Genomic DNA, 20090 nt, shown 5'->3' on the forward strand with positions numbered 1-20090 from the left:
TTGCTGAAGCAGAATGGGAAGTTTCGTCACTTATATGTTGCTTTTTTCACAATCGAGGCTACTGTGATCTCATCAGTGCCGTTTGCCTTCAAAGTATCTCGTGTCACATTTTCATGAATTTAGCTACCTGATGCTGGTGTAGCTGTGTTCTCGGGTCCTTTAGCCTCGGGAAACTTCATGTGCACGCGGGCCATTTCCGCGTTCGTCGCAGCGCCTTATCAAGCCCTATCGCAATATCACATCCGACTTGTCGCGTATCTGTTCAATCGTTCGCGCACATGTCAAGATGACGAGTATGGTCGGCCATCATGCCACCCAAGCGCAAAAGTATGGAACTGTTAGCAAGTAATGTCACGAAGAAGTTGACCCCAAAAGAGCGAGGTGAATCAACAACCCACCTTTTCACACCAACCAATCGATTGAGTTTGCTAATCACGTGTGTAGGATGCTTCCAATGCTCTCGTCGCCGCATTGTGTGCGACAAATCTGAGCCATCGTGTGGCAAGTGCATCAAGAAAGGTATTGAGTGCTCCGGAGTCAATCGCATACGCTTCACCGAGGCGGTCGCAAGACGGGGGAAACTTAAAGATTGCAAGATCCCGGACGCGAGTGGAACTGAATCAATCTGCCTGCCCACTACAACAACGTTTCCAGCAGTGCGATGGAAGAGCGAGAAAAGGCAAGGAACGGAGAGAGCAAAGAAACAGAAGCAACGCGCGCAGAGCGAAGCTGCGGATTTGCAGGATTCTTCCCGATGCTGCGATGGACTCGATGGTCTTTCGCCTGGTTCGCTGGTAGCTACAAAGAATTTGCCGCAGATTTCAGCAGGACCAGACGAGAGTTCAGAGGCTCATGACGACGTGGAAGAGATTGTGCGATTTGAAGATGGTGTGCTGCGGCAGTGTCCCGTCTATGTTGGTGTACAACCCTGGCTCGCACCTCTGAGCAGCGAAGCGCGCATGCTGTTCTCGCATTTCTCCGAAGCCATCGCACCAGTGATGGTGATTGTCGATACTGCGGCGAACGGCTATCGCGAAATCATCTTACCCATGGCTCTCGAAGACGAAGTCTTGCGTCGAGCCGTTGGTGTAGTCGCCGCTCAGCATCTCAGCCGCGAGAGACCCGACATGCAGCAGGCTGCTGAAGCTGGCCGCGCTGCAATCATTTCTCGTCTACGCAAAGATGCGTCATCTGCCACACCGGAGCAGGTTTTCAACAAGTTCACTTGGGCAACGTTGGTAGTTCTGCTAGTTGGCGAGACGGTCACGGGCAGTGCAGACTACAGCTTTCTGGTACAGATGCTGTTGTGTTTGTCGACAAGTCGCAGGGCTGAATACCAAAGGTCACCAGTCACTAGGTTCCTCCAGACCTCAACAAATCTGTTCGAACTACTCGGCCTGCCTCTGCTTGGGGAACATCATGGCATGTTGGCGCTGCAGAGATTTTCCCACTGGGAAGACTGGCTCACATGCGAGCAGTTTCCTGAGGGATCTGAAAGTCAGCGTATCCTCGACGAGATATGCCTTTGCTTTGCCGCCGCGTCCGACATCTACACCCGGCGAGCTACAAGTGAGGAGGCGGAGTCTTCGAGGCTGGCAATACTTCATCCACACACTTTCGACGATCTCAATCTCAAAAATCTCATGGAAAGGATTTCTCTGATACCGCCATGTTCTCCTGGGGCGCATGCCCTCGTCTGGCCATGCTTTGTCGCGGGCGCAGAAACAGCTGATCCCGGCCAGAGAGCCTTCTTTGTCGAGTACATGAATAGTATTTACGCCCGCACTAAATTTCGCAACATTCCAACAGCTGTGCGAAGCTTGGAAAATATTTGGGCAAGGAAAGGAGGCAAGAGATGGACTCAGTGCTTGCCTGAACTTTCGAACGTATTAGTAATGTGATGGATGCTATATGTCTGACTGGCACTACTCAAGACAACAACAGCTCAGCCCAACCTTTTTACTACTCGATTAAGTCCAGCCGCGGCCCGGAATAATGCTTCTTAGCATGGCAGAACCAATTCAAGCCTGCGAACAACCCCATTACCCCAATCACAACGCTCGCATAGTCTGGTCGATGTCAGCTTCTCAATCAAACTAATCTTTATGGCTGAACTCACTCATGCTGCTTCCCGTGACAGGCTTGGCAACAGGGAAGCAATAGAAGACGAGAACGAAGACGGCAAACATCACAGTCACGATATTTGCCGTCCAGCCTACCACCGATGGAGGATTGACGTAACGAGTTTGCGGCAACCAAGTCGAGGATCTTCTCCGATATATAAGCAGTGCCGCGGGAAAGGCGTATGTGACGTGCTGTAGGATCAGCCCTGTGCCAATGAAGGAATTAAAAGCTGACGTTGAGCCTAGATAGATACATCCAATGATGAACATGATGGCAAAGTTGAACAGCAGAGCGGCGATAGGAACTTGCTGTTTCGGACTCATCTTGTTCAGCCACCGACTACCAAAGATTGCGTTGTCGCGTGCAAACGACCACGTCAGACGGGAAGCAGTTTGGTGACTTCCATTGAGCGCTATTAGTACCATCACCGTGAGCGACACGATGAACGCGGTGGCTGCCGCGTCCGACCGTGTGCTTTGGCGCCAAATCTCGTATATCGGCACACTGAAAGGATTGTCAGCACTTGCAAGATCCGCCAATGGTGTGAAAAACATACCCGGTTGCTGTCGAGACAACAGATTGCAGATCATTCGTGCAGTACAGCATCACTATTGCAAGGACAAACGACGTCACGAAGCCGATGGATATCGTGCTCAGTAGAGCGCGCGGCACCACCACAGCAGCGTTTTTGCACTCTTCAGCTAGGTGTATCGCGCCATCAATGCCAGCATACATATATGTCGGATTGATGAGGCCTGTCAAGAAGGCGATACCATCGACCCACCCGCTCTCGTTCACGAACGTGGTCCACACGAACTCTGACGATTGGTAGTGTGGACCAGTGCGAGCAAGACTAACAATGACAATCATCGTCAAGCTGGTAATGGAGAGGAAGACTGTGAAGTTAGATAAGTGTAAAGCTCACTCGAGTTGCCACACTTACAGCCAACATCATGGATCCACATCGTTCGCTTGAGGACGTAGATGTTGTACAAGAGAACCAGGGTATTTGCTGCTTGATATAGCAGGAATGCGTGCCACGGTTTCGGCGCATACGAAGGGTTATAGAAGATGGCCATGCCTATGACCAGCTGTGGAAAGATAATAGCCACCCCAGCGCAGAGTGCAATCCATGCAAATACGTTCGTCGCACCGCAACAGTAACTCTACAGAAAATTCAGCTCTCGAGTCACAAACAGAATCCTCAAAGCACTTACCAGCTCCCGACTCCAGCTCTTCGGCGCCAAGATGCTGGTCCAATGATACTGGCCTCCAGCTGTGGGATACACACTCGCTAGCTCTCCCAATGTCAACGCGCAGAGTCCGACCAGCACGAAAATGATGATCGGCCCATAGACTAGAGTGACCGGACCGCCTTGACTGACGGCAAGAGCAAATGTCGCTGCAATACCCGCCCAGCTGTTGGAAATGACCCAACCGGCAGAGACGATCTCCAGCTTGGACATGTTTCGCGCATCTTCGGGTTGTAAGTCGAGACCCACAAGATGGTGGCTGAGGTCTTGAACCACGCCTTCCTGTGTGGTGATTTCTGAAGTGCTTCTGTCAATATCCAATGATTGTCGGACGTTTAGGAAGAACATACGTCGCTCTATCTCGGACGAGGACTTCATCTCTTTCGCTTCGTCCATATTGGCTGCGGACTCTACAGGTTTCATGGCGTTACTTTCTGGGGAAATGTAGCTGATCGAAAGAATGCACGACAACTTTATCTACCAACGTCGCTATCTCTCAGTGTCTAGGAATAACGTTGCCTTTCACCACAATTCGACGATAAGATGGTCCGGCAAATAAAACCCATCCCTCCGCTTATCGTTGCACAGGCACTTTATCAACACTGGTCGTATCTTCACCCCGCCCCAGACATTGTCGAACAGCAACACGCCTTCCCGGAACAGGACAATAGAGTGAGACGCTGCCCTGGACACGGCAGGACGCTCGGCGGTACTTTTCGTGCTACCCCGCAAAATGGCTTCAGCTGAGCCATAAGACACAAAAGCATGCTAGAGAGGCTACTAGTTATGTGAGGATCTTGTTCCACCAACGCGCAGTCATTCCGCACTGCAAGCGAAGTCGTTGCAATTCCACTCCGAGTCGGGAAATTGGTCCGGTGGCTTATCAAACTTATGGTGATTGGATTGTACAGTCGTATCATACGGCCCTTTATGTATCTGGAACAAGCTCGGCCGAAAATCACTTTCTCACTTTAGCATCCAAATCGGGAAATGGGCGAGCCCCACTTTCGATCGTGTCAGGGCATGCGATGAACCTTGGACTGAAGTCTGATTTTCTGGGCTAGTCTGAGTTGCACGTTTTCCAATGCTCACTTTATTGACCATATTAGGATATTTTCTAAGCGCGTTTTTGATGGTGCATATGTCTGTGTTTTTGACGATGTCTCGCGTTTCTACCCGTCTGGGGTCGAAACGGATTAAAGGCATTCTCGTCAGGACACTCGTTCCCAAAGCCGCTGCATCAAAGTTCACTCGTAACGCAGTGCCTTCTACTTTCTTGAGTCGGCTAGAATGACTTCTCGCGACGGGTACTGCTGGACGCCTGAGGACGGCCTCAAAGCTGGCGTACCATCCCTCGGCGTTATATCACCTGCCTCCAACATCAGCAGCTCAGAAGTCCTCTACGATGTTATAGTTATCGGCGCAGGCTACTGCGGCCTTACTGCCGCCCGGAATGCTGCCATTGCTGGACTGAAAGTATTGTTACTGGAAGGCCGCGATCGCATCGGCGGCCGCTCATGGTCGTCCAACATTGGTGGCTATCCTTTCGAAATGGGTGGCACATGGGTCCACTGGGGACAAGCAAATACCTGGCGCGAGGTTGTACGGTACCAGATGGAAGGGGAAGTGGAGAAGAGTCATGACTTCACGAACGGCGTGAAACACTTTGAGCTCAACACGCTGCAAGGGACGACCACGATGAGCCATGATGAAGAGGTAAGTCGCTCGATGCATTATCAATCACGAATGCTAATAGTCGGATACAGGATGAGGTGACGGAATCAGCATTCAAAAAGTTTACAAACATCGACGGCGCCTACGGCCGTGAAACAATTCCACTTCCATACACTACATTCCGTAATCCGGCTTCCATACCCCTAGACTCGCAATCAGCACAGGATCGCATCAATGAGATTGCGAATGTCCTTACGGCTCAAGAGCGTGCTATCCTCGAAACCTCCATCCTCCTCTGTAGTGGCGGCACACTTGAGACGACTTCTTTCCATGAGTTCATGCACTGGTGGGCCATGTGCGGATATACGTACCAAGGCTTCCTCGACTTACTGATCACATGGAAGTTCCGAGGCGGCCAATCAACATTTGCACGGAAGTTCTTCGACGAAGCACTTGCCACGAAACGGCTATCCTACACCTTCAACACCCCGATCAAACATATCAAAGACACTGGTTCCAGCGTTGCCATCACAACTCGTACCGGCCAGACTTTCCGTGCCCTTCGCGTAATCTCTACCCTACCGCTAAACGTCCTTGGCGCAGTATCTTTTGACCCTCCACTCCCAGCCGGTAAACAGGCCGCGATAGCAATCGGGCATGTCAACCAGACAATCAAGGTCCACGCGGAATTATCCAACAAGGCCCTCCGATCATGGACAGGCGTGACGTATCCTCACAACGAACTGTACTACGCCATTGGCGACGGCACAACACCCGCTGGCAACACGCACATTGTGTGCTTCGGTGGAAACAACAAACACATGGATCCCGAAGCCGACATCTCAGTGACTCAGAACGCGGTTTCCTCGATGTTCGATCCGTCAAATTACGGCGGCAAGGAAGTTGAGATTCAAAGACTGGTTTTCCATAACTGGAGCAAGGACGAGTTTGCTAAGGGCGCGTGGTTCTTTGCACCACCGAAACTGCTGGTCAACCATCTTGATGATATGAGAGCTCAGCATGGATCGATTGTGTTTGCGAGTTCGGACTGGGCGCTGGGGTGGCGCAGTTTTATTGATGGTGCGATCGAAGAGGGCACGAGGGCGGCGTTGCAGGTCACGAAGGACATTGAAGCATTGAAGGCTGGGAGACCAAGCCTGTAATTGAAAATATAGTACAGCGATGGCACAGCCGCTCTGAACATGACCTTCTAGACCAGTTGCTTGTTTCTGGTGACTTGACGCTTACTATGCAACATTGAAGACGTGCTCTCTCACTATATTCTTCCCGTCACTGCTGCTCTTCACCAACCTAGAGCTGGCACCGCCTTTACCAGCGCTACGAGGTGTTGATGCTTTCTACGGCTTCGGAGTTATTTTCGGTCCATCAACGTAGAACAGCATATACGGCCACGACCCTTCCTTTTCGCTCTTGAAGACCCTGACCTTGGAGATGAACCTGTTCCCGCCCAACTGCCTTTTGTGCTGGATCAGGAAATACCCCGCCCACCGTCCCACAGGTGCTCCTAGCAGTGCTTTCCCAGCATCAGAGTCCATACCAAACTCATGTCCTTGCCAACCTTTCGTGTCTTCTTCCGGCGGCGTCAGCTCTGACAGCGCCTTGTTGATGCGCTGATTGGTCTCCCTGTTGATTACCATCGTGGCCATGAAATAGTGAATGCCTTGGATATTACCCGCTGCCGCACGATTCCAGAACGCCCATGAGATATCGGAGAAAGAACGGATGTGTGGCAATTCTTCTGGCTTTCGGTCCCGACACCACAAGCCCGCGGCGGCTTTTGCTGGACTGACAATGCCCATGGCGATGACTGCGCCGCCAATACCGTTCACACCAACAGCGTGGGCTGCGTCTTTGACGCGCATGGTGGTACCGCATGGCGCTTTGTAGTACTGGTTTGCCTTTTCTGGCCGGCTGCCATCCTCGTTCAGCATGACAGCAGGACTGTCAAAGTGTTTGATCTGGAAGCACTGGTTGGGTCCGCCTCAATCTTTCGATTTTGTACCCATGCCGAGTTCGTCAAAGCATTGCTTAAGCTTGTTGCCGTTCTCCACATCGCATTCGTCGTCGTGCTTCTTTTGCATGGCTTCGGTGTTGTCGTGGTAGCCCCATGCCACGAGCGTGTCGTGTAAGTCTCCGTCGTATGGGCTTTCTGCTGTTTCACCGAGACCGAAGAGGGCTGCCGCTGTCTTATTGTCGGCCTTCATGCCTTGAAGGAGCTTGGCACCTCGCTGTACCGACAGAGCACAAGCGTCCTACACAGCTCGAGCTGTAATTCCATGTTTCGATTCATCTTCAAGCCGGAGTTTGTTCGCGTTGGTGGCATTGAGCGCGAAGGCGGGCGAAGAATTGTTCGAAAGCGGACCAAGAGCCGAGTCAGAAAAGACACTTTGTGACCACGTCACAAGAAGTTGGTAGACTCTACAGAAGCCATCCATCTAATTCTACGACTTGAATACAGCAAGCATACAAGTAAATCAATCCCTGAGCCATGAACTGAGACAGAACAGCCACACCCATATCCATCGTCATGACATCCTCAGAGTTGTCAAACACGAAATCCAACATCTCAGACAAGCAACTCTCGCCTGTTAACATGCAGCAGATCGCAGAAATGCTCAAGAGCGAGATCCTCAAGGTCATGCACAAAGGAATCCTCCCTGCGATCAGACACGAAGTCGAAGGCATCATTGAAGGGACAATAAGTCATTACGATAGCCCAAACAGGAGAGAGGTGCAGTCCAAGAAGGTTTCGGAAATGGTACGGCAGGGTGTGGAAATCAAGGAGGAAGGGAGGATAGGGACTTTACAAATTGGCATCCTATTTGGAAATCAGCAAAAACGGACTGAGATTACTTACAGAGGTAGTATGGTTAGAGAAGACAAGCATGGCAGTGGTATACCGGAGCAGAGGAGCGAGACGGGAGAGTAGAGCGAAAATGATGAACATGCGATTGGGCTGAAGAAGATTGAAGCGGTGCTTTTCACTTCAACATTCGTTGCACCTAGAGTAACGACTTGCTACATTGCTATGAATATGGCAATAATAGCACAAAAAATGACCAACGGTGTAGCTACGCTGCCCTTGAACTGTGACGCGCTATTATGCCGTTCTCCGGTCTCGTTTTGAGACACTCCAACAAACATAGGCCCTTTGCCTCCTGAATTCGCCATTCCCTTGTAGTCTGGCACATCACATATCTTGTCGTCGCCCTGGCCTCCGCCACACAACGCATTGTATTCTCGGTTGCGCTTTGCATCTGTCGAGTTGAAGTAACCCATGAAATATGCGACAGTCAATATAGCATCCTGTGCAGGCGGCCCTGCCGTCCAGTTCGGATTTCCATCGCTCCAGTGACTTATTTGAAAGACTCCCGGAACTGCTGGTACGGATTGATTCAAGTCTCCCATCCAACTCCCGTCAAGATAAAAGCTGACGAGGTTCTCGCTCCAATCGTACCGATACTCATGAAACCCATCGGACGGTACGACGCCCATCTTGCCTTCGATGAAGCCAGCCGTGTTTCTCGCGTCATTGCCGTCGGCGACACTCGCGTCGCTGTGCACAACCAGATTTGCCGGGTAAGGGTTGCTTTGCTTGACTCCTTGTTGACGTGACAGCATTTCCATGTCGATTTCTTTGGAGTCGCTATTGTACCAGAAGTGGCTCGCGCAAGTACCAGAGATCGATGTTGTCTTCATGAAAGTTCGAAAGCTTCCGAACTGCGCGTCATCCCTTTTCGATTGTATCTGCGCTACACTTACTAGGCCGTTCGTAATCTGGGAGCGTACTATAAGTTGCAGGCCGGAATCGACGTCAGGGCCTTGCTTTGAAGCGCTGTCCCATCCTTGATTGGGGTTTGCGACTGGGTTTGGCACAATGTTTTCCGCTGCCACCCGCTTCCCGTAACGACCGCTACTTGGGTCATAATTGAAGCGGACGTACTTGATTTTCCAGTCCTTCGAGTCAGCGAAGTCGTGCAGCGCGCGAAAGTTGACGTGTAAGGCTTCGGTATAGAGGATAGTCCTGGGATATTGGGCTGCATCGCCCCCATAGTGAACACGATAGCCACACTCGCATAGTGCCAGAGTGCCTTGAACGTAGAGACATAGAATCAGCATCCAGATTGTGCCGAACCGTAAAGTGAGTTTCAGCGGAATCATCCTGAACGTGATGAGATGTGTCGGGATGGTGCATCTATGTTGCTGGGCTTTGGATCAACGAAGTCGAATCACGCTACTGCACGTCGGACGTAGGGACGACTGATGCACTATATGTCGTACCTGACTTCTCCATGACCAAGCATTGGTCCATGCTGCACTTTGTGGAAAAAAATTCGAATGAGTGAGCTTCAGACTCAGTCGGTCCCAAATTCTTGTCACATTCTTCGGGCAAGCGTACGTGGTACCATGGTTAGGAAGTACGCTAGAGTGGCGGCGATCAACTGCGAACTATACATTGCACGCTTGTGGGAGCGCTAATATCGTGATGCATTTCCGTAGTTAACAGAACATTTCACCGACGACACTTGTTTATGAGTATTGGAAAAACTTGAATGTAGCTTTGAATTGACAGTTGGATTTACGGGGCTTTCAAGACACGAGAGTACTTTGATGCAAATAATTTGAAGTTTAAAATACGCCGCTAGAAAAATGCTCACTGTAACTTTGCGGGGACTGGCCTAGCTAGCTCTAGCTCTTCGTCTTCATGAACTTCCAGCATCTCTTCCCGAATGATGACGCGCTGCTTTTCTGCCTCAATGTCCAAACATGACTGAGCTGCCGTGAGTGCAGAAAAGCTCTCCGTCACTCGGGGATGCCGATGCGCGAAGAATGCTGCGTACGCATAAAGTGAGTAATACACGCTAACAGTGTTGACAAAGGTAAGCGCCATCTTCATCAAAAAGTATACAGGCACAACTTTCCAGGCAATCATCTCTTTCTTGTAGCGAAGGTGGACAGCATTGAAGAAGAGCACTCCGACGACGTAAACCCCAAAAAGCGCAGCGGTCATGATGCCCACCATCTTGGGCTGTACCCACAGCGCGATCGGTAGCATGAATGGCCGAGAAAAGTAAATGAAAGTTTCTACAATCTCAGAAAGAACAAAGACTTTTGTGATGAACTCATAGTGGCCAAGCCGCCATGCGAAGATCAAGTAGTTAAAATCGTCGCGTAGACGATAAAGGTAGAAGAAATTCCAGCGGTAGAAGCGCTGCTTCCACACAGTCATCTCTCCGTAGCCGCCCCGTGTAGACTTGACGGGGACGAACAGGGAAGGTGGCGTCTCAGTCTCGACAAAGACCTGCGAGCAGAATTCGATGCGATAGCCAGCAGATCTGCAAGTGTGACCGAAATACCAGTCTTCGGAGATTTTGTATCCGGGGTGGCCCCAGAAAAGTTTTTCGAGAATATCGCGGTTCCACAAGATGATCGCGCCATGAGGAAATGTAGCACTACCATATGTGCCTTGGAAGTGTCTGGACAGGCCAGAGAGTTTGTATTCGAGATCTTGGGCTTGCTGAATATACGTTCCTTTCGAACCATTCGCTCCGGTACTCTTAATTGTATATCCTATACATACGGTGGAGCGATGTGCCTTCGTGTCACTGATTCTGTCGGTCACGATCGGAAGATTGGCCGGGAGATGGACGTCATCGTCGATGAGCATGGCATATTTGAACTTCTTGGCAAGCATGACGCCAACAAATTCAGCAATGATTTTACTACCAACCGGAATCCAAGCGTGGTTGATACCATACTCTTTGCATACGTCTTCTGCATTGTCGAGAGGCGTGGGAGAATTTCCATTGGCGAGGACGAAGATCTGATCCGGCTTGAAGATCTTCAATGCGTATTCAATGGTCTCCGGAAGGGCACCCGCAGCCTTATAAGCTGGGATAAGGAGGCAGGTTTCAGATGCATCGGTCCGAGGCACAGGACTTTCAGGATCGAGTGGTTCCGCGTTTTTCTCGAACTTGACAAAAAGCTGCGGGAGCCATGATATGCTGGCACCCCAGAGAAAGAAGATCAGGACACCCATGGTCACATGATTACCGAACTTTAGCCACTTCCTATGACATGATTAGAGAGAATGCGAAACGGGCCGAGGCTTAATGACTTACCATAACGAGTAGCATATTCCATCCCAAATCGGGAATCCGATGAAGCCAAAATATGTTATGCAAAGTATCATGACGAACCAAAACATTTGCCAGGCATATGACGAGTACTTGTTTGGCTCAAAGGCTTTCTGGCGCTGCTCAGCGAGGGCAAGAAACTCTTTGATGTCCTCTGGGTCAGCGCTTGAACCGAGAGGTACGGCGCTTGCCATGGGTGGCTTCTTGACGTAGTAAAAGCTACTGGATGCAGAGGGTGAGCGGAAGGACCGTGAGACGGTTTCTTTGGAAGAAGTTGCAGATTGGAGCGGAAGAATCTTCGGCCTAGCAGTTGTTGGCGATTTTCGTGATGTTCTGGTCGCCTGGCGTGACATAGGCCTGCTTTGTACATCATTGGTGAACGTGGACATCAAAGAAGACTGGCTACGTTGTGCTGGAGATAGTCGAGCGCTGAGAGGTGGAGTTGGCGTTTCGCGGACTGTGGTGATCTCATCGTGTACAGATTCCTGGGAGGAGCTGGGGGTTGATGACCTCGTCGAGTTGGAAGTTGGCTGCATTTTCGTCTCAAGACCAGGATGATTATAATGAAGGAGAGATACAAAGGTAGTTTCTAGTTACAAAAGAGTGTTTCAACAGAAATTGAGACAGAAGAAAGTGCATGCACAGGCGGTGTAGACCTGAAGGGTGGAGTGCGAGTGATGCCTCACAACATAAGCATTGTGGCTATCTTTAATCAATTTTCTCGCAAAAGATTCACCCTAAGCATTGGGAAATCTCTGAGTACTGTAGTAGGACGGATGGAACGGTTAGCCATGGTGAGCCCAGACTGCGATGATACAGACATTAACATCCTCCGATTGGGCCTCGGTACTCAATCCCAGGCCTGGACTACAGTGATTTTGGCAGAAATTGGCGGGAAGAAAATAACCATCTTCATTGGACGTGAATATCTGGTTGGCATTTGGGAACCATCTAGCGATAGTGTTTAGACCATCTGGAGCGGGCTCTGCAACTATCCGGGAGCTTGATGTCATGTATAGAGCTCGCAAGAGCCTAGAATATAGGTCCCAAGTATTTTCAATTCCTGTATTGCCATGGTAGGAAAGAGTTGTCGATGCCATCCAAGAAAGGAAGTGTTCTTGCCCATTGCGGCGTTCGCATGTGTTCCCGCTAACGCCTGGCTAGAGCCGATCACGTTAGGCGCGGCTGTATCGGAGCGCCCAGAAGGGACTTTGGAAGGTACGGAGTAACTTGCCGACACTACGACTAAATCGGCGAAACTATTGACGGGGCACTACAATGCAGTCACGAATGTAGTGCCGATTATCAACAGCACGCTTATACTGGCATAAGCTTTGGTGCTCCATCAACGGCAGTTGAAAATCGGCATTGCAGCTCAGCGAGCACATGCTACCGAGCATTTAAGCAATTGATTTTTACCTCTGGGTTTGGTGAAAGATCAGAAGGGGCACCAATCGAGTGCACAAGCAGTCCTAACCACGACTCAGCCTGTACCGATCGAGATGCGGGTTGGTGTTACCATCGTCCTGGTGTTACAGTCACACGGATCTCAAACTGAGCATGCATCAACGTGAAGTGGTGACTTCGATCTTCAGGCACGGTTTGATAGCATTGGTCGCCCAAAGTTTGCGCCAGTTGCAAGTCAGGCACGTGGCAGCATAGACCATGAGATCATCATGTTGAGATCAATGTACATAAGCTTCTATCAACGTCATGAACGGTTGCCATCCGTGGTAAGCTACACAATCCATCCCTCCAAGAAATTGTGCCTGTGTCTCAAAAGGGAAAGCGTCGGGAAGTTATTGCGCTACGAGGGACGGTATAGCATCTTGTGTATCACCCACAACTCACTAGTTACTGAACTACTGCAAAAGATCGATAGAATGCCGTGACTCGGTAAAGGTGAACACTTGATGCCTGGTAGGCTTACTCAATCAAGACATTCTACCGAGATAGCTGCGGACACATGATAGTAGACTCTCATATGCACGGTTCGTTTCCGTATCAGCATGGACTCTTTTCTTTTGGCATTCGAAGCTACAAATTGATCCAATCTATGGCATCGGAGCTTCGACGATGTTCTATGGCAAATTGGCCTGGGCTTCAGAAGCCATCGTGAATGACCATCTCCGTCCACCTCCTGAAGGGCATTCGCTGTAGCGCGATCGGAAGTTACCCGCTACTGGATGCCCTACAGTAGAGAATGGCTTCCCAGCTAACACCAAGACGTGAGAGGAAGAGACTTTCTTTTCTGCAGAAGCTCAACATCATGGCTAATTGGGCGCCAGGACGAGCAGCGCTACCTGCGGGAAGGGCTCCGTGTACCAGTTCAATGTATGCACGGTAATCTGCTGAGGCATTATAGTCGTATTATCAGGGAAGAGAACTCCGTGATACGCCTCAGATCGTCGATCTTTGTAGAGACATAGCATGTCTAGTGTGATTTCAATGCCGCAATAGCACTACAGGCATCACTGCTTCCCTGAATATGCTCAACGATATTTTGCTATCACGTCTTTTTGGCTCAAGTAGACTACTCAAGAGCTCCGGAGCTAATCACGCTCTACGAGCTTTAATTTTAACGGTACCAAGCTACCGATACCAGAGTATGGCTCGAGGATCGTGAAGTCGGGAAACAGATGATATCGGGAAAAATGTGACTCCAGAGCAGAGTTCAAAATGTATATGAAGAGATCGCCAAACCCTCAAAGCATCATCATTCCAGTCACCCAAACCATTCATTCACTTCCATCCAGTCATTCCCAGACATTGCAACTCACTTCTTGATCATATACTCAATCACCATATACAAATCTTCAACAAGACTACCTCCACACAACAACAGCAATGGGTGCATCTAACGCCATGTTTGGAGCCAGGCAGCTCGCAAAGCATTCGGAAATCGTTCAATGCATGTTGACAGACCTTCCCATGACTCCTCCTGAAACTCCCACGAGCTTGAAAGAGTGCACTCTACCAATTTTCTCAGTCACACCACCAAGTGAGGCCGATTTACTCTTTGAGAACCTCGCTATCTCGAACCTGCCTGAAGACATCACTCCAGCTGAGCCGCGCCCGATCGTGGCAGTCGTCGGAGTTGGCTACGTCGGCAAGCACCTCGTGGAAGAATTCGCGAAGCACTACGAAGTCATCGCCTATGACGTGTCGGACAACAGACTCAAGACCCTCTCTGGCGAGCTCAAGAACGCGAGCATTCGTTTCACTTCCAGACCCACTGAGCTTGCCAAAGCAAGCCATATTCTCATTTCTGTCCCCACCGTCTTGAATAGCGACAAGACCATCGACACCACATACCTCCGTAGTGCGATAGCTGCAGTGGAGAAGCACGTTAGACCCGGCTCCACGGTAGTCATCGAGAGCTCTGTTGCAGTTGGCATGACGCGCTCGCTTGTTGGCCCACTCATGGCTTCGAAAGGGCTCAAAGTGGGTATGTCGCCTGAGCGCGTCGATCCTGGACGTGTGTCTCCTGCCTTCGAAGACATTCCCAAGATCGTGTCCGGTCTTGATGCCGCATCGCTCGACTCCATCTCGCTGCTCTACGGCGAGGTGTTCAAGAACATGTTGACGGTTTCATCCGTTGAGGTCGCTGAGATGACCAAACTGTACGAGAACTGCCAGCGCATGGTGTGTGCTGCATATGCAAACGAAATGGCAGATGCATGCGCTGCCATCGGCATTGATGCGTTTGAAGTCAGCTCTGCTGCCGCCTCCAAGCCTTTTGGCTACTTGCCCTTTCAGCCCGGTCCAGGTGTAGGCGGGCACTGCATCCCAGTGAATCCTTACTATCTTCTTTCCACTTGCTCCATGCCTCTTCTAGAGCACGCCACGACTATGTCTTGGCAGCGACCCGCTAGCATCGCCAAGCGGTTCATGGCGTCGCTTGACGATGAGATGGACTTCAAGTGCTTTGGCACTGGTGTCCAAGGCGCCCCCACGCGCATTCTGGTAGTCGGCGTGGGTTTCAAGCGCGGACAAAGTGTCTTGAGCAACTCGCCTGGTGCCGCCATCATCTGCAGCTTGCTGAGCGATCACGACACATACGTCGAGTTTGCCGACCCGCTTGTAGCTGCTGAGCAGCTGTCTTATGTGCCGAAGATGGACACGGACGCAGACTGGAATCTCATGTACCTGAGTTCGTTCGCGGGCATCATTGTTGCTGTCGATCAGGTGGGTCTTGATCTTGATCTCCTCGATCAATTGCAGGGCGTCCATGTCCAGGACTTTTCTGGCCGCGGTAAATCGTCTGCCGCGCTATGCGGACCATCGACAACGTCGAAAGACTTCGCCCTCAAGTGTTAATGTACGAAATCTGGTGTGGAGACGAGCAGAAAATCCTTGTACATACTTTCATTCTTGTTGTCTGCGACACTGTAAATATTATTCCATCAACTGTAAATAGCAACTGCCATATGGCACCTTTTCAAACCCTTCATCAACCTAACACGACAAAATGTGACTGTGTCAAGTACTGTGTCATCACATGATCGTCCGCTCAAGTAGCCTTCTTTAGGCTGGCTTTTTCAGCGCGCTCCTCAAGAACCGCGAGTTGCTCTTCCCGCCAGCTCCAAACACCCGAAAGTGCAGCACCCGGACCACCCAGAACCGTCAAAGCCACGACCATGTATACACCCTTGAAAATCTTATCACCCTCAGGATCAGTGTCAATGTCCGGCACCAAGCGCTGGATGTCATAAATTGCGGTCAAAGCAGAAATGAGGTAACAAGCCGCAAAGATGATCCAATCCCATTGGAAGATCCAAAGCAAACCTTCATTCATTGAGGTCAGCCAATGCTCGCGGCTAGGCAGGAACACTCGAACGAAGGTGACTTCAGGATTCTCGGAGCTGGCGACTTTGTAGATGGTGATCCAGTGTGAGATGACGGAGATGACGAAAACGGTGTTGTAGATGATTTTAAGATGACGGATGTCCGCAGTCTTCGTTTTTCCAGAAGCGGGCGTTGTGGATACGAATGGCGATACGAACCACAGTGGAATGTTGGCGAGGACGGGAGCAAATTGCCAGAATGCAAGAACTCCTTGTAGCATGGTGATGGACTGCCCAGAGATGAAAATGGCGATGGTAGGAATGAGGTACTGAAGAATCGTACCGGGTAGAATGACTTTAGCATACGGAAGAGGAACAGCACGGCCAGACTGGAAGTATGAGTTGCGGCCAGAAAGACGATGGAAAAGAAGCATCCAGAGTGTGATGATCACTGCACCACCTACGTTTTGGTAAACAAAAGCCCAGACAGCGGTGCTTAGAACTATTAGCAACAGTCATCTCAGCCTATCTTTCACAGATTCAACATACTATTTGATCCAACTAGCACTGTTCCTCTCTCGGCAGGCCTCAACATTCATGATAGCGATAAGACCAGTGATTTGGATCAGAAAATGAAACTGTTGCCAGTAAAATGTCTCGTTCCATCCAGCAGCTCCTGGAAGGAATGCTGCAACAAGGAAAGAGAGACCTTCGTCGAGAGGGGCGAGGCCTGTGTAGTCTTTCTTGATCGGCGTCCCATTAGGGTAAACGCCTGCTTGAACAACTTCGAGAAAGTCTTTTGGGGCATCGTAAAGAATGAGAGAAACACGCATGAACCATGCTCCGGCTGCAGAGAGGAGTGCAAACGTAACGAGTAGGAGGGTGTTGCAGGGCCTAGCGCCTGCTGGCGAAGAAGAGACAGCTTGCATGGTGCAAAGGTCGAGCGCGATCAACAATGTAACGTAGTATAGGTCCCTATAATCTTATAACTATGCCATGGTTCTTGTCGATTTTGCGAGGGAAGTTTTTTGAAAGGAAGATATGGCTTACGCCCAGCTTTTAGCTAGGTGCAGCGGGCTGCCGAGATAAAGCCAGCCAATGCGAGAAATGCCAATCTTTGGGCCGCCGATTGGCCGACCAGCATTATACGGTGAATACGGCGGCCTCAATGAAGAGTGAAATTCCTCCAATATGAAGATACGAAGACTAACCTCTATATGTTTAGAGATATACAGACCGCGATTCGGGAACCATGCTAGCGTGAAGTCATGAACGTTGGCTTACAAGCATGGTCTGGTGTTCTTTCAGGTGGTTTTGAGATGAAATCCTTTCATCGCTACAATCAAGCTGTGCACCACAGGCATGATCTTCTTGGAGACAAGCATGCAGGCCGGATGTGAGATGCGAAATCACAGGCAGAAAGCAGACTCAGCTGTCGTGGAGCAAAGTACTTCCAATTCGAGTTGTTCGTTGCTGGAGCCCAAGAGTGCGTTGGCACAATATTCTGCATGGCACGAATGCTTTAAAATGTTAGTGAAAAGGATTTGGGATCAACACTACGGGTCAATCCAGGAGTTTGGTGTTCCCGTCCGGATCGAGCGGCAATGACTGTGCCAAGTTTTCGAGTGTTGGCTGAGTGCGCTTCGGATCGAGACCACTTTTGCGTTTCGAACTTGACGTCAAGACTGGAATGTCCTAGCTCCGTAAAGTAGATCTCAAGCGCACACAGAAGCTGACAGTGAGGGCAATGTACTTCAGCGCTGTACGTTTTGGCCAAGATAGCAATGTAAATAAGAAATTATCGCAAACACGGGCCGCCGTTGTGATTTACTCCTGCCAAGGCAGCGGTGCGGCGTGTCGTTCACGCGTCGCGACTTCCACGCGGCGCTAGCGGGTGATGTCATGGTCCCCACATATCAGAGACAACGCAAGCACTGTCAAGACCTGCCAGACTGCATGCAGGAACATCAAGATGTAGCTGTAAGAGGCTTGGTACCTCTGTCTGATGATGCTGTTGCACGCGCTATCGATCCTTTGGGCTTCCCCGGATCGCCTTTGCCTGCTTTCGCCTGCTTTCTTTCTTTCTCTGCTTCCAACTAACGCGTGCAATCTGTCGCACACGCTCAAATACGCAAGGAACGAAACGCCTGTAGAAAGCCGGAGCCAGCTGTAATATACATTTTGAATAGATATGGTCGGAACCAGGCGCAACCTCCTCAGCAAGAATTCGAGCTACACCAACGGCAACGGGACAGAAAATGTCGTCAAGGGCCGCCACCGTGAAGACATTGAAAGCGGCTATGGATCAATCAACCCGGTCAATTCCCAGCACAGGTTTCGCGATGCGATCAAGCAAACCATGTACTCGACTCGCGCGAGCGATATGAAGAAGAAGTTGATCGATAACGTGGATCATACCATGCTAGAGCACTTCAGAAAGAGCGATACGAGCGTGAGCGAAGCCTGACTTGTCCGCAATATGTATTGATTGCTGATACGTCCTGTAGCTCGAATGTATACCGAATAAGAAACTGCGCGCATTCTACGAAGAACAGAACCGACGTCTCGACGACTGGTTGGAGGTTGACATGGTGGTCTCATCGCTCGCAGACGACATTGTCGACAGCATGCACCCACTTGATACAGATGGAGATGGCGTGGCTGAGGACAGAGGGCCTCTCGGCACAAGTGGAGAGAGTCTCGAACCCTTCCTCCCAGAAGACGAACGTGAAAGACGAAGGAAGTCCGCTAAGCACGTGAGATGGGCGATCAATGTGAGTCATGACAGTCCCCAGAAATACCGGCTTCTGACCATGTTAGATCAACGTATTTGTCAACATCCTCCTGTTGGCCGCGAAAGGTGTCGCAGCCCTCTGGTCAAACTCCCTCTCGCTCATCGCATCTCTCGTCGATTCCGCACTCGACCTCCTGTGCACGGTCATCATCTGGACAACGAATAAATTGGTGGGATGGCGTTTAAGCAAGCTCAAGAAAAAGTTTCCGGTTGGAAGGAGACGCCTCGAGCCGATCGGCATCCTCGTGTTCTCCATAATTATGGTCATCTCTTTCTTGCAGATTCTGAAAGAGTCAGTCGAAAAATTGCTGCCCAGCGGTAACCACAAGATCGCGGAGCTGCCGCCTGCGGCTATATTCGCCATGGTTGCCACCATTGTTGTCAAGGGCACAATCTGGTTTGGATGCGCAAGGGTCAAGACAACACAAGTCCAAGCGCTGGCGCAGGACTGCAAAACAGACGTCTACTTCAACACCCTATCACTGCTCTTCCCACTCATCGGCCACAAAGCGCATATTTGGTGGCTTGATCCGCTCGGTGCAGCTGGCCTGTCGCTCTTCATCATCTATGACTGGGCTGGTACTTGTCTCGAGAATATCACCCGACTCACAGGCGAAGCTGCAAGCGCAAACATGGAGCGTAAGATATTGTTCATGGCGTATAGGTTTGCACCGCTTGTCGATGGCTTCAAGTCCATGAAGTGCTACCATGCTGGCGATGGTGTATGTGTTGAAATCGATGTGCTAATGCCCGAGGATGCGTCACTGAGTCGGTGCCACGATGTTGCCGAGACGCTCCAATATTGCTTAGAAGGATTGAAAGAGGTTGATAGGGCTTTTGTCACAATTGATTGTAAGTACTTTCGAATGAACACAAGGAGCCCAGCTAACGTACGACAGACACTGCGCAAGGTCCTACTGGCCATGCCCTTTCAGACGGCGAATAAGTCATGTGTTGTGGCTGAGCAAACTTAAGAGAAAAGATTATATTAATTACTGCTCTTCTAATGTATTAGAAGAGCTAGCTTAAATATATAAATAGATTATAGAGAAATATTAGTCTACTTTCTAAGCTTAGTTAGCTTAGTTACATAGATTAGTACTTTACTATTCTTATATATTAATACTATAATATACTCTTTATCTTAATTTTCTTATTTAATTAAGATAATATTATGCAGTATATATATAAATAAGCTATTACTCTACTTCTGCTTTGCTTTAATTACTTAATTAGTAAGTATCTATTTATTATTATATTATTATAGAGATTAGTTAACTTATGCGTTTAGCCTTAGTAT

General features: G+C 49.9%; 10 protein-coding genes across 10 annotated transcripts; 5 read left to right on the forward strand and 5 right to left on the reverse strand.

The window, feature by feature from the left end:
- Positions 1-308: 308 nt before the first annotated feature.
- Positions 309-1901, forward strand: SNOG_09436 (hypothetical protein; the record flags this gene model as incomplete). Its single annotated transcript, XM_001799677.1, has 2 exons — positions 309-327; positions 445-1901. 2 exons carry the CDS (start codon positions 309-311, stop codon positions 1899-1901), a joined length of 1476 nt encoding a protein of 491 aa, XP_001799729.1.
- A 61-nt stretch (positions 1902-1962) lies between these two features.
- On the reverse strand, positions 1963-3773 carry SNOG_09437 (hypothetical protein; the record flags this gene model as incomplete). Its single annotated transcript, XM_001799678.1, has 5 exons — positions 1963-2069; positions 2120-2628; positions 2681-3020; positions 3068-3290; positions 3342-3773. The coding sequence occupies 5 exons, from the start codon at positions 3771-3773 to the stop codon at positions 1963-1965; spliced, it is 1611 nt and encodes a 536-aa protein (XP_001799730.1).
- A 774-nt stretch (positions 3774-4547) lies between these two features.
- On the forward strand, positions 4548-6214 carry SNOG_09438 (hypothetical protein; the record flags this gene model as incomplete). Its single annotated transcript, XM_001799679.1, has 2 exons — positions 4548-5093; positions 5144-6214. Exons 1-2 carry the CDS (start codon positions 4668-4670, stop codon positions 6212-6214), a joined length of 1497 nt encoding a protein of 498 aa, XP_001799731.1. The 5' UTR covers positions 4548-4667.
- A 195-nt stretch (positions 6215-6409) lies between these two features.
- Positions 6410-7276, reverse strand: SNOG_09439 (hypothetical protein; the record flags this gene model as incomplete). The annotated part of the gene is made up of 2 exons (XM_001799680.1): positions 6410-7039; positions 7085-7276. 2 exons carry the CDS (start codon positions 7274-7276, stop codon positions 6410-6412), a joined length of 822 nt encoding a protein of 273 aa, XP_001799732.1.
- Positions 7277-7599: 323 nt separating this feature from the next.
- SNOG_09440 (hypothetical protein) lies at positions 7600-8001 on the forward strand (the record flags this gene model as incomplete). Its single annotated transcript, XM_001799681.1, has 1 exon — positions 7600-8001. The coding sequence occupies one exon, from the start codon at positions 7600-7602 to the stop codon at positions 7999-8001; it is 402 nt and encodes a 133-aa protein (XP_001799733.1).
- An 89-nt stretch (positions 8002-8090) lies between these two features.
- Positions 8091-9233, reverse strand: SNOG_09441 (hypothetical protein; the record flags this gene model as incomplete). The annotated part of the gene is made up of 1 exon (XM_001799682.1): positions 8091-9233. One exon carries the CDS (start codon positions 9231-9233, stop codon positions 8091-8093), a length of 1143 nt encoding a protein of 380 aa, XP_001799734.1.
- A 493-nt stretch (positions 9234-9726) lies between these two features.
- On the reverse strand, positions 9727-11745 carry SNOG_09442 (hypothetical protein; the record flags this gene model as incomplete). Its single annotated transcript, XM_001799683.1, has 3 exons — positions 9727-10590; positions 10654-11143; positions 11195-11745. The coding sequence occupies 3 exons, from the start codon at positions 11743-11745 to the stop codon at positions 9727-9729; spliced, it is 1905 nt and encodes a 634-aa protein (XP_001799735.1).
- A 2311-nt stretch (positions 11746-14056) lies between these two features.
- Positions 14057-15529, forward strand: SNOG_09443 (hypothetical protein; the record flags this gene model as incomplete). Its single annotated transcript, XM_001799684.1, has 1 exon — positions 14057-15529. One exon carries the CDS (start codon positions 14057-14059, stop codon positions 15527-15529), a length of 1473 nt encoding a protein of 490 aa, XP_001799736.1.
- Positions 15530-15722: 193 nt separating this feature from the next.
- On the reverse strand, positions 15723-16925 carry SNOG_09444 (hypothetical protein; the record flags this gene model as incomplete). The annotated part of the gene is made up of 2 exons (XM_001799685.1): positions 15723-16498; positions 16559-16925. 2 exons carry the CDS (start codon positions 16923-16925, stop codon positions 15723-15725), a joined length of 1143 nt encoding a protein of 380 aa, XP_001799737.1.
- A 1262-nt stretch (positions 16926-18187) lies between these two features.
- SNOG_09445 (hypothetical protein) lies at positions 18188-19764 on the forward strand (the record flags this gene model as incomplete). The annotated part of the gene is made up of 4 exons (XM_001799686.1): positions 18188-18448; positions 18504-18770; positions 18817-19642; positions 19676-19764. The coding sequence occupies 4 exons, from the start codon at positions 18188-18190 to the stop codon at positions 19762-19764; spliced, it is 1443 nt and encodes a 480-aa protein (XP_001799738.1).
- Between the last annotated feature and the right edge of the window lie 326 nt (positions 19765-20090).

Source organism: Parastagonospora nodorum, assembly GCF_000146915.1.
Source record: "Parastagonospora nodorum SN15 chromosome Unknown scaffold_14, whole genome shotgun sequence".
Lineage (NCBI taxonomy): Eukaryota > Fungi > Ascomycota > Dothideomycetes > Pleosporales > Phaeosphaeriaceae > Parastagonospora > Parastagonospora nodorum.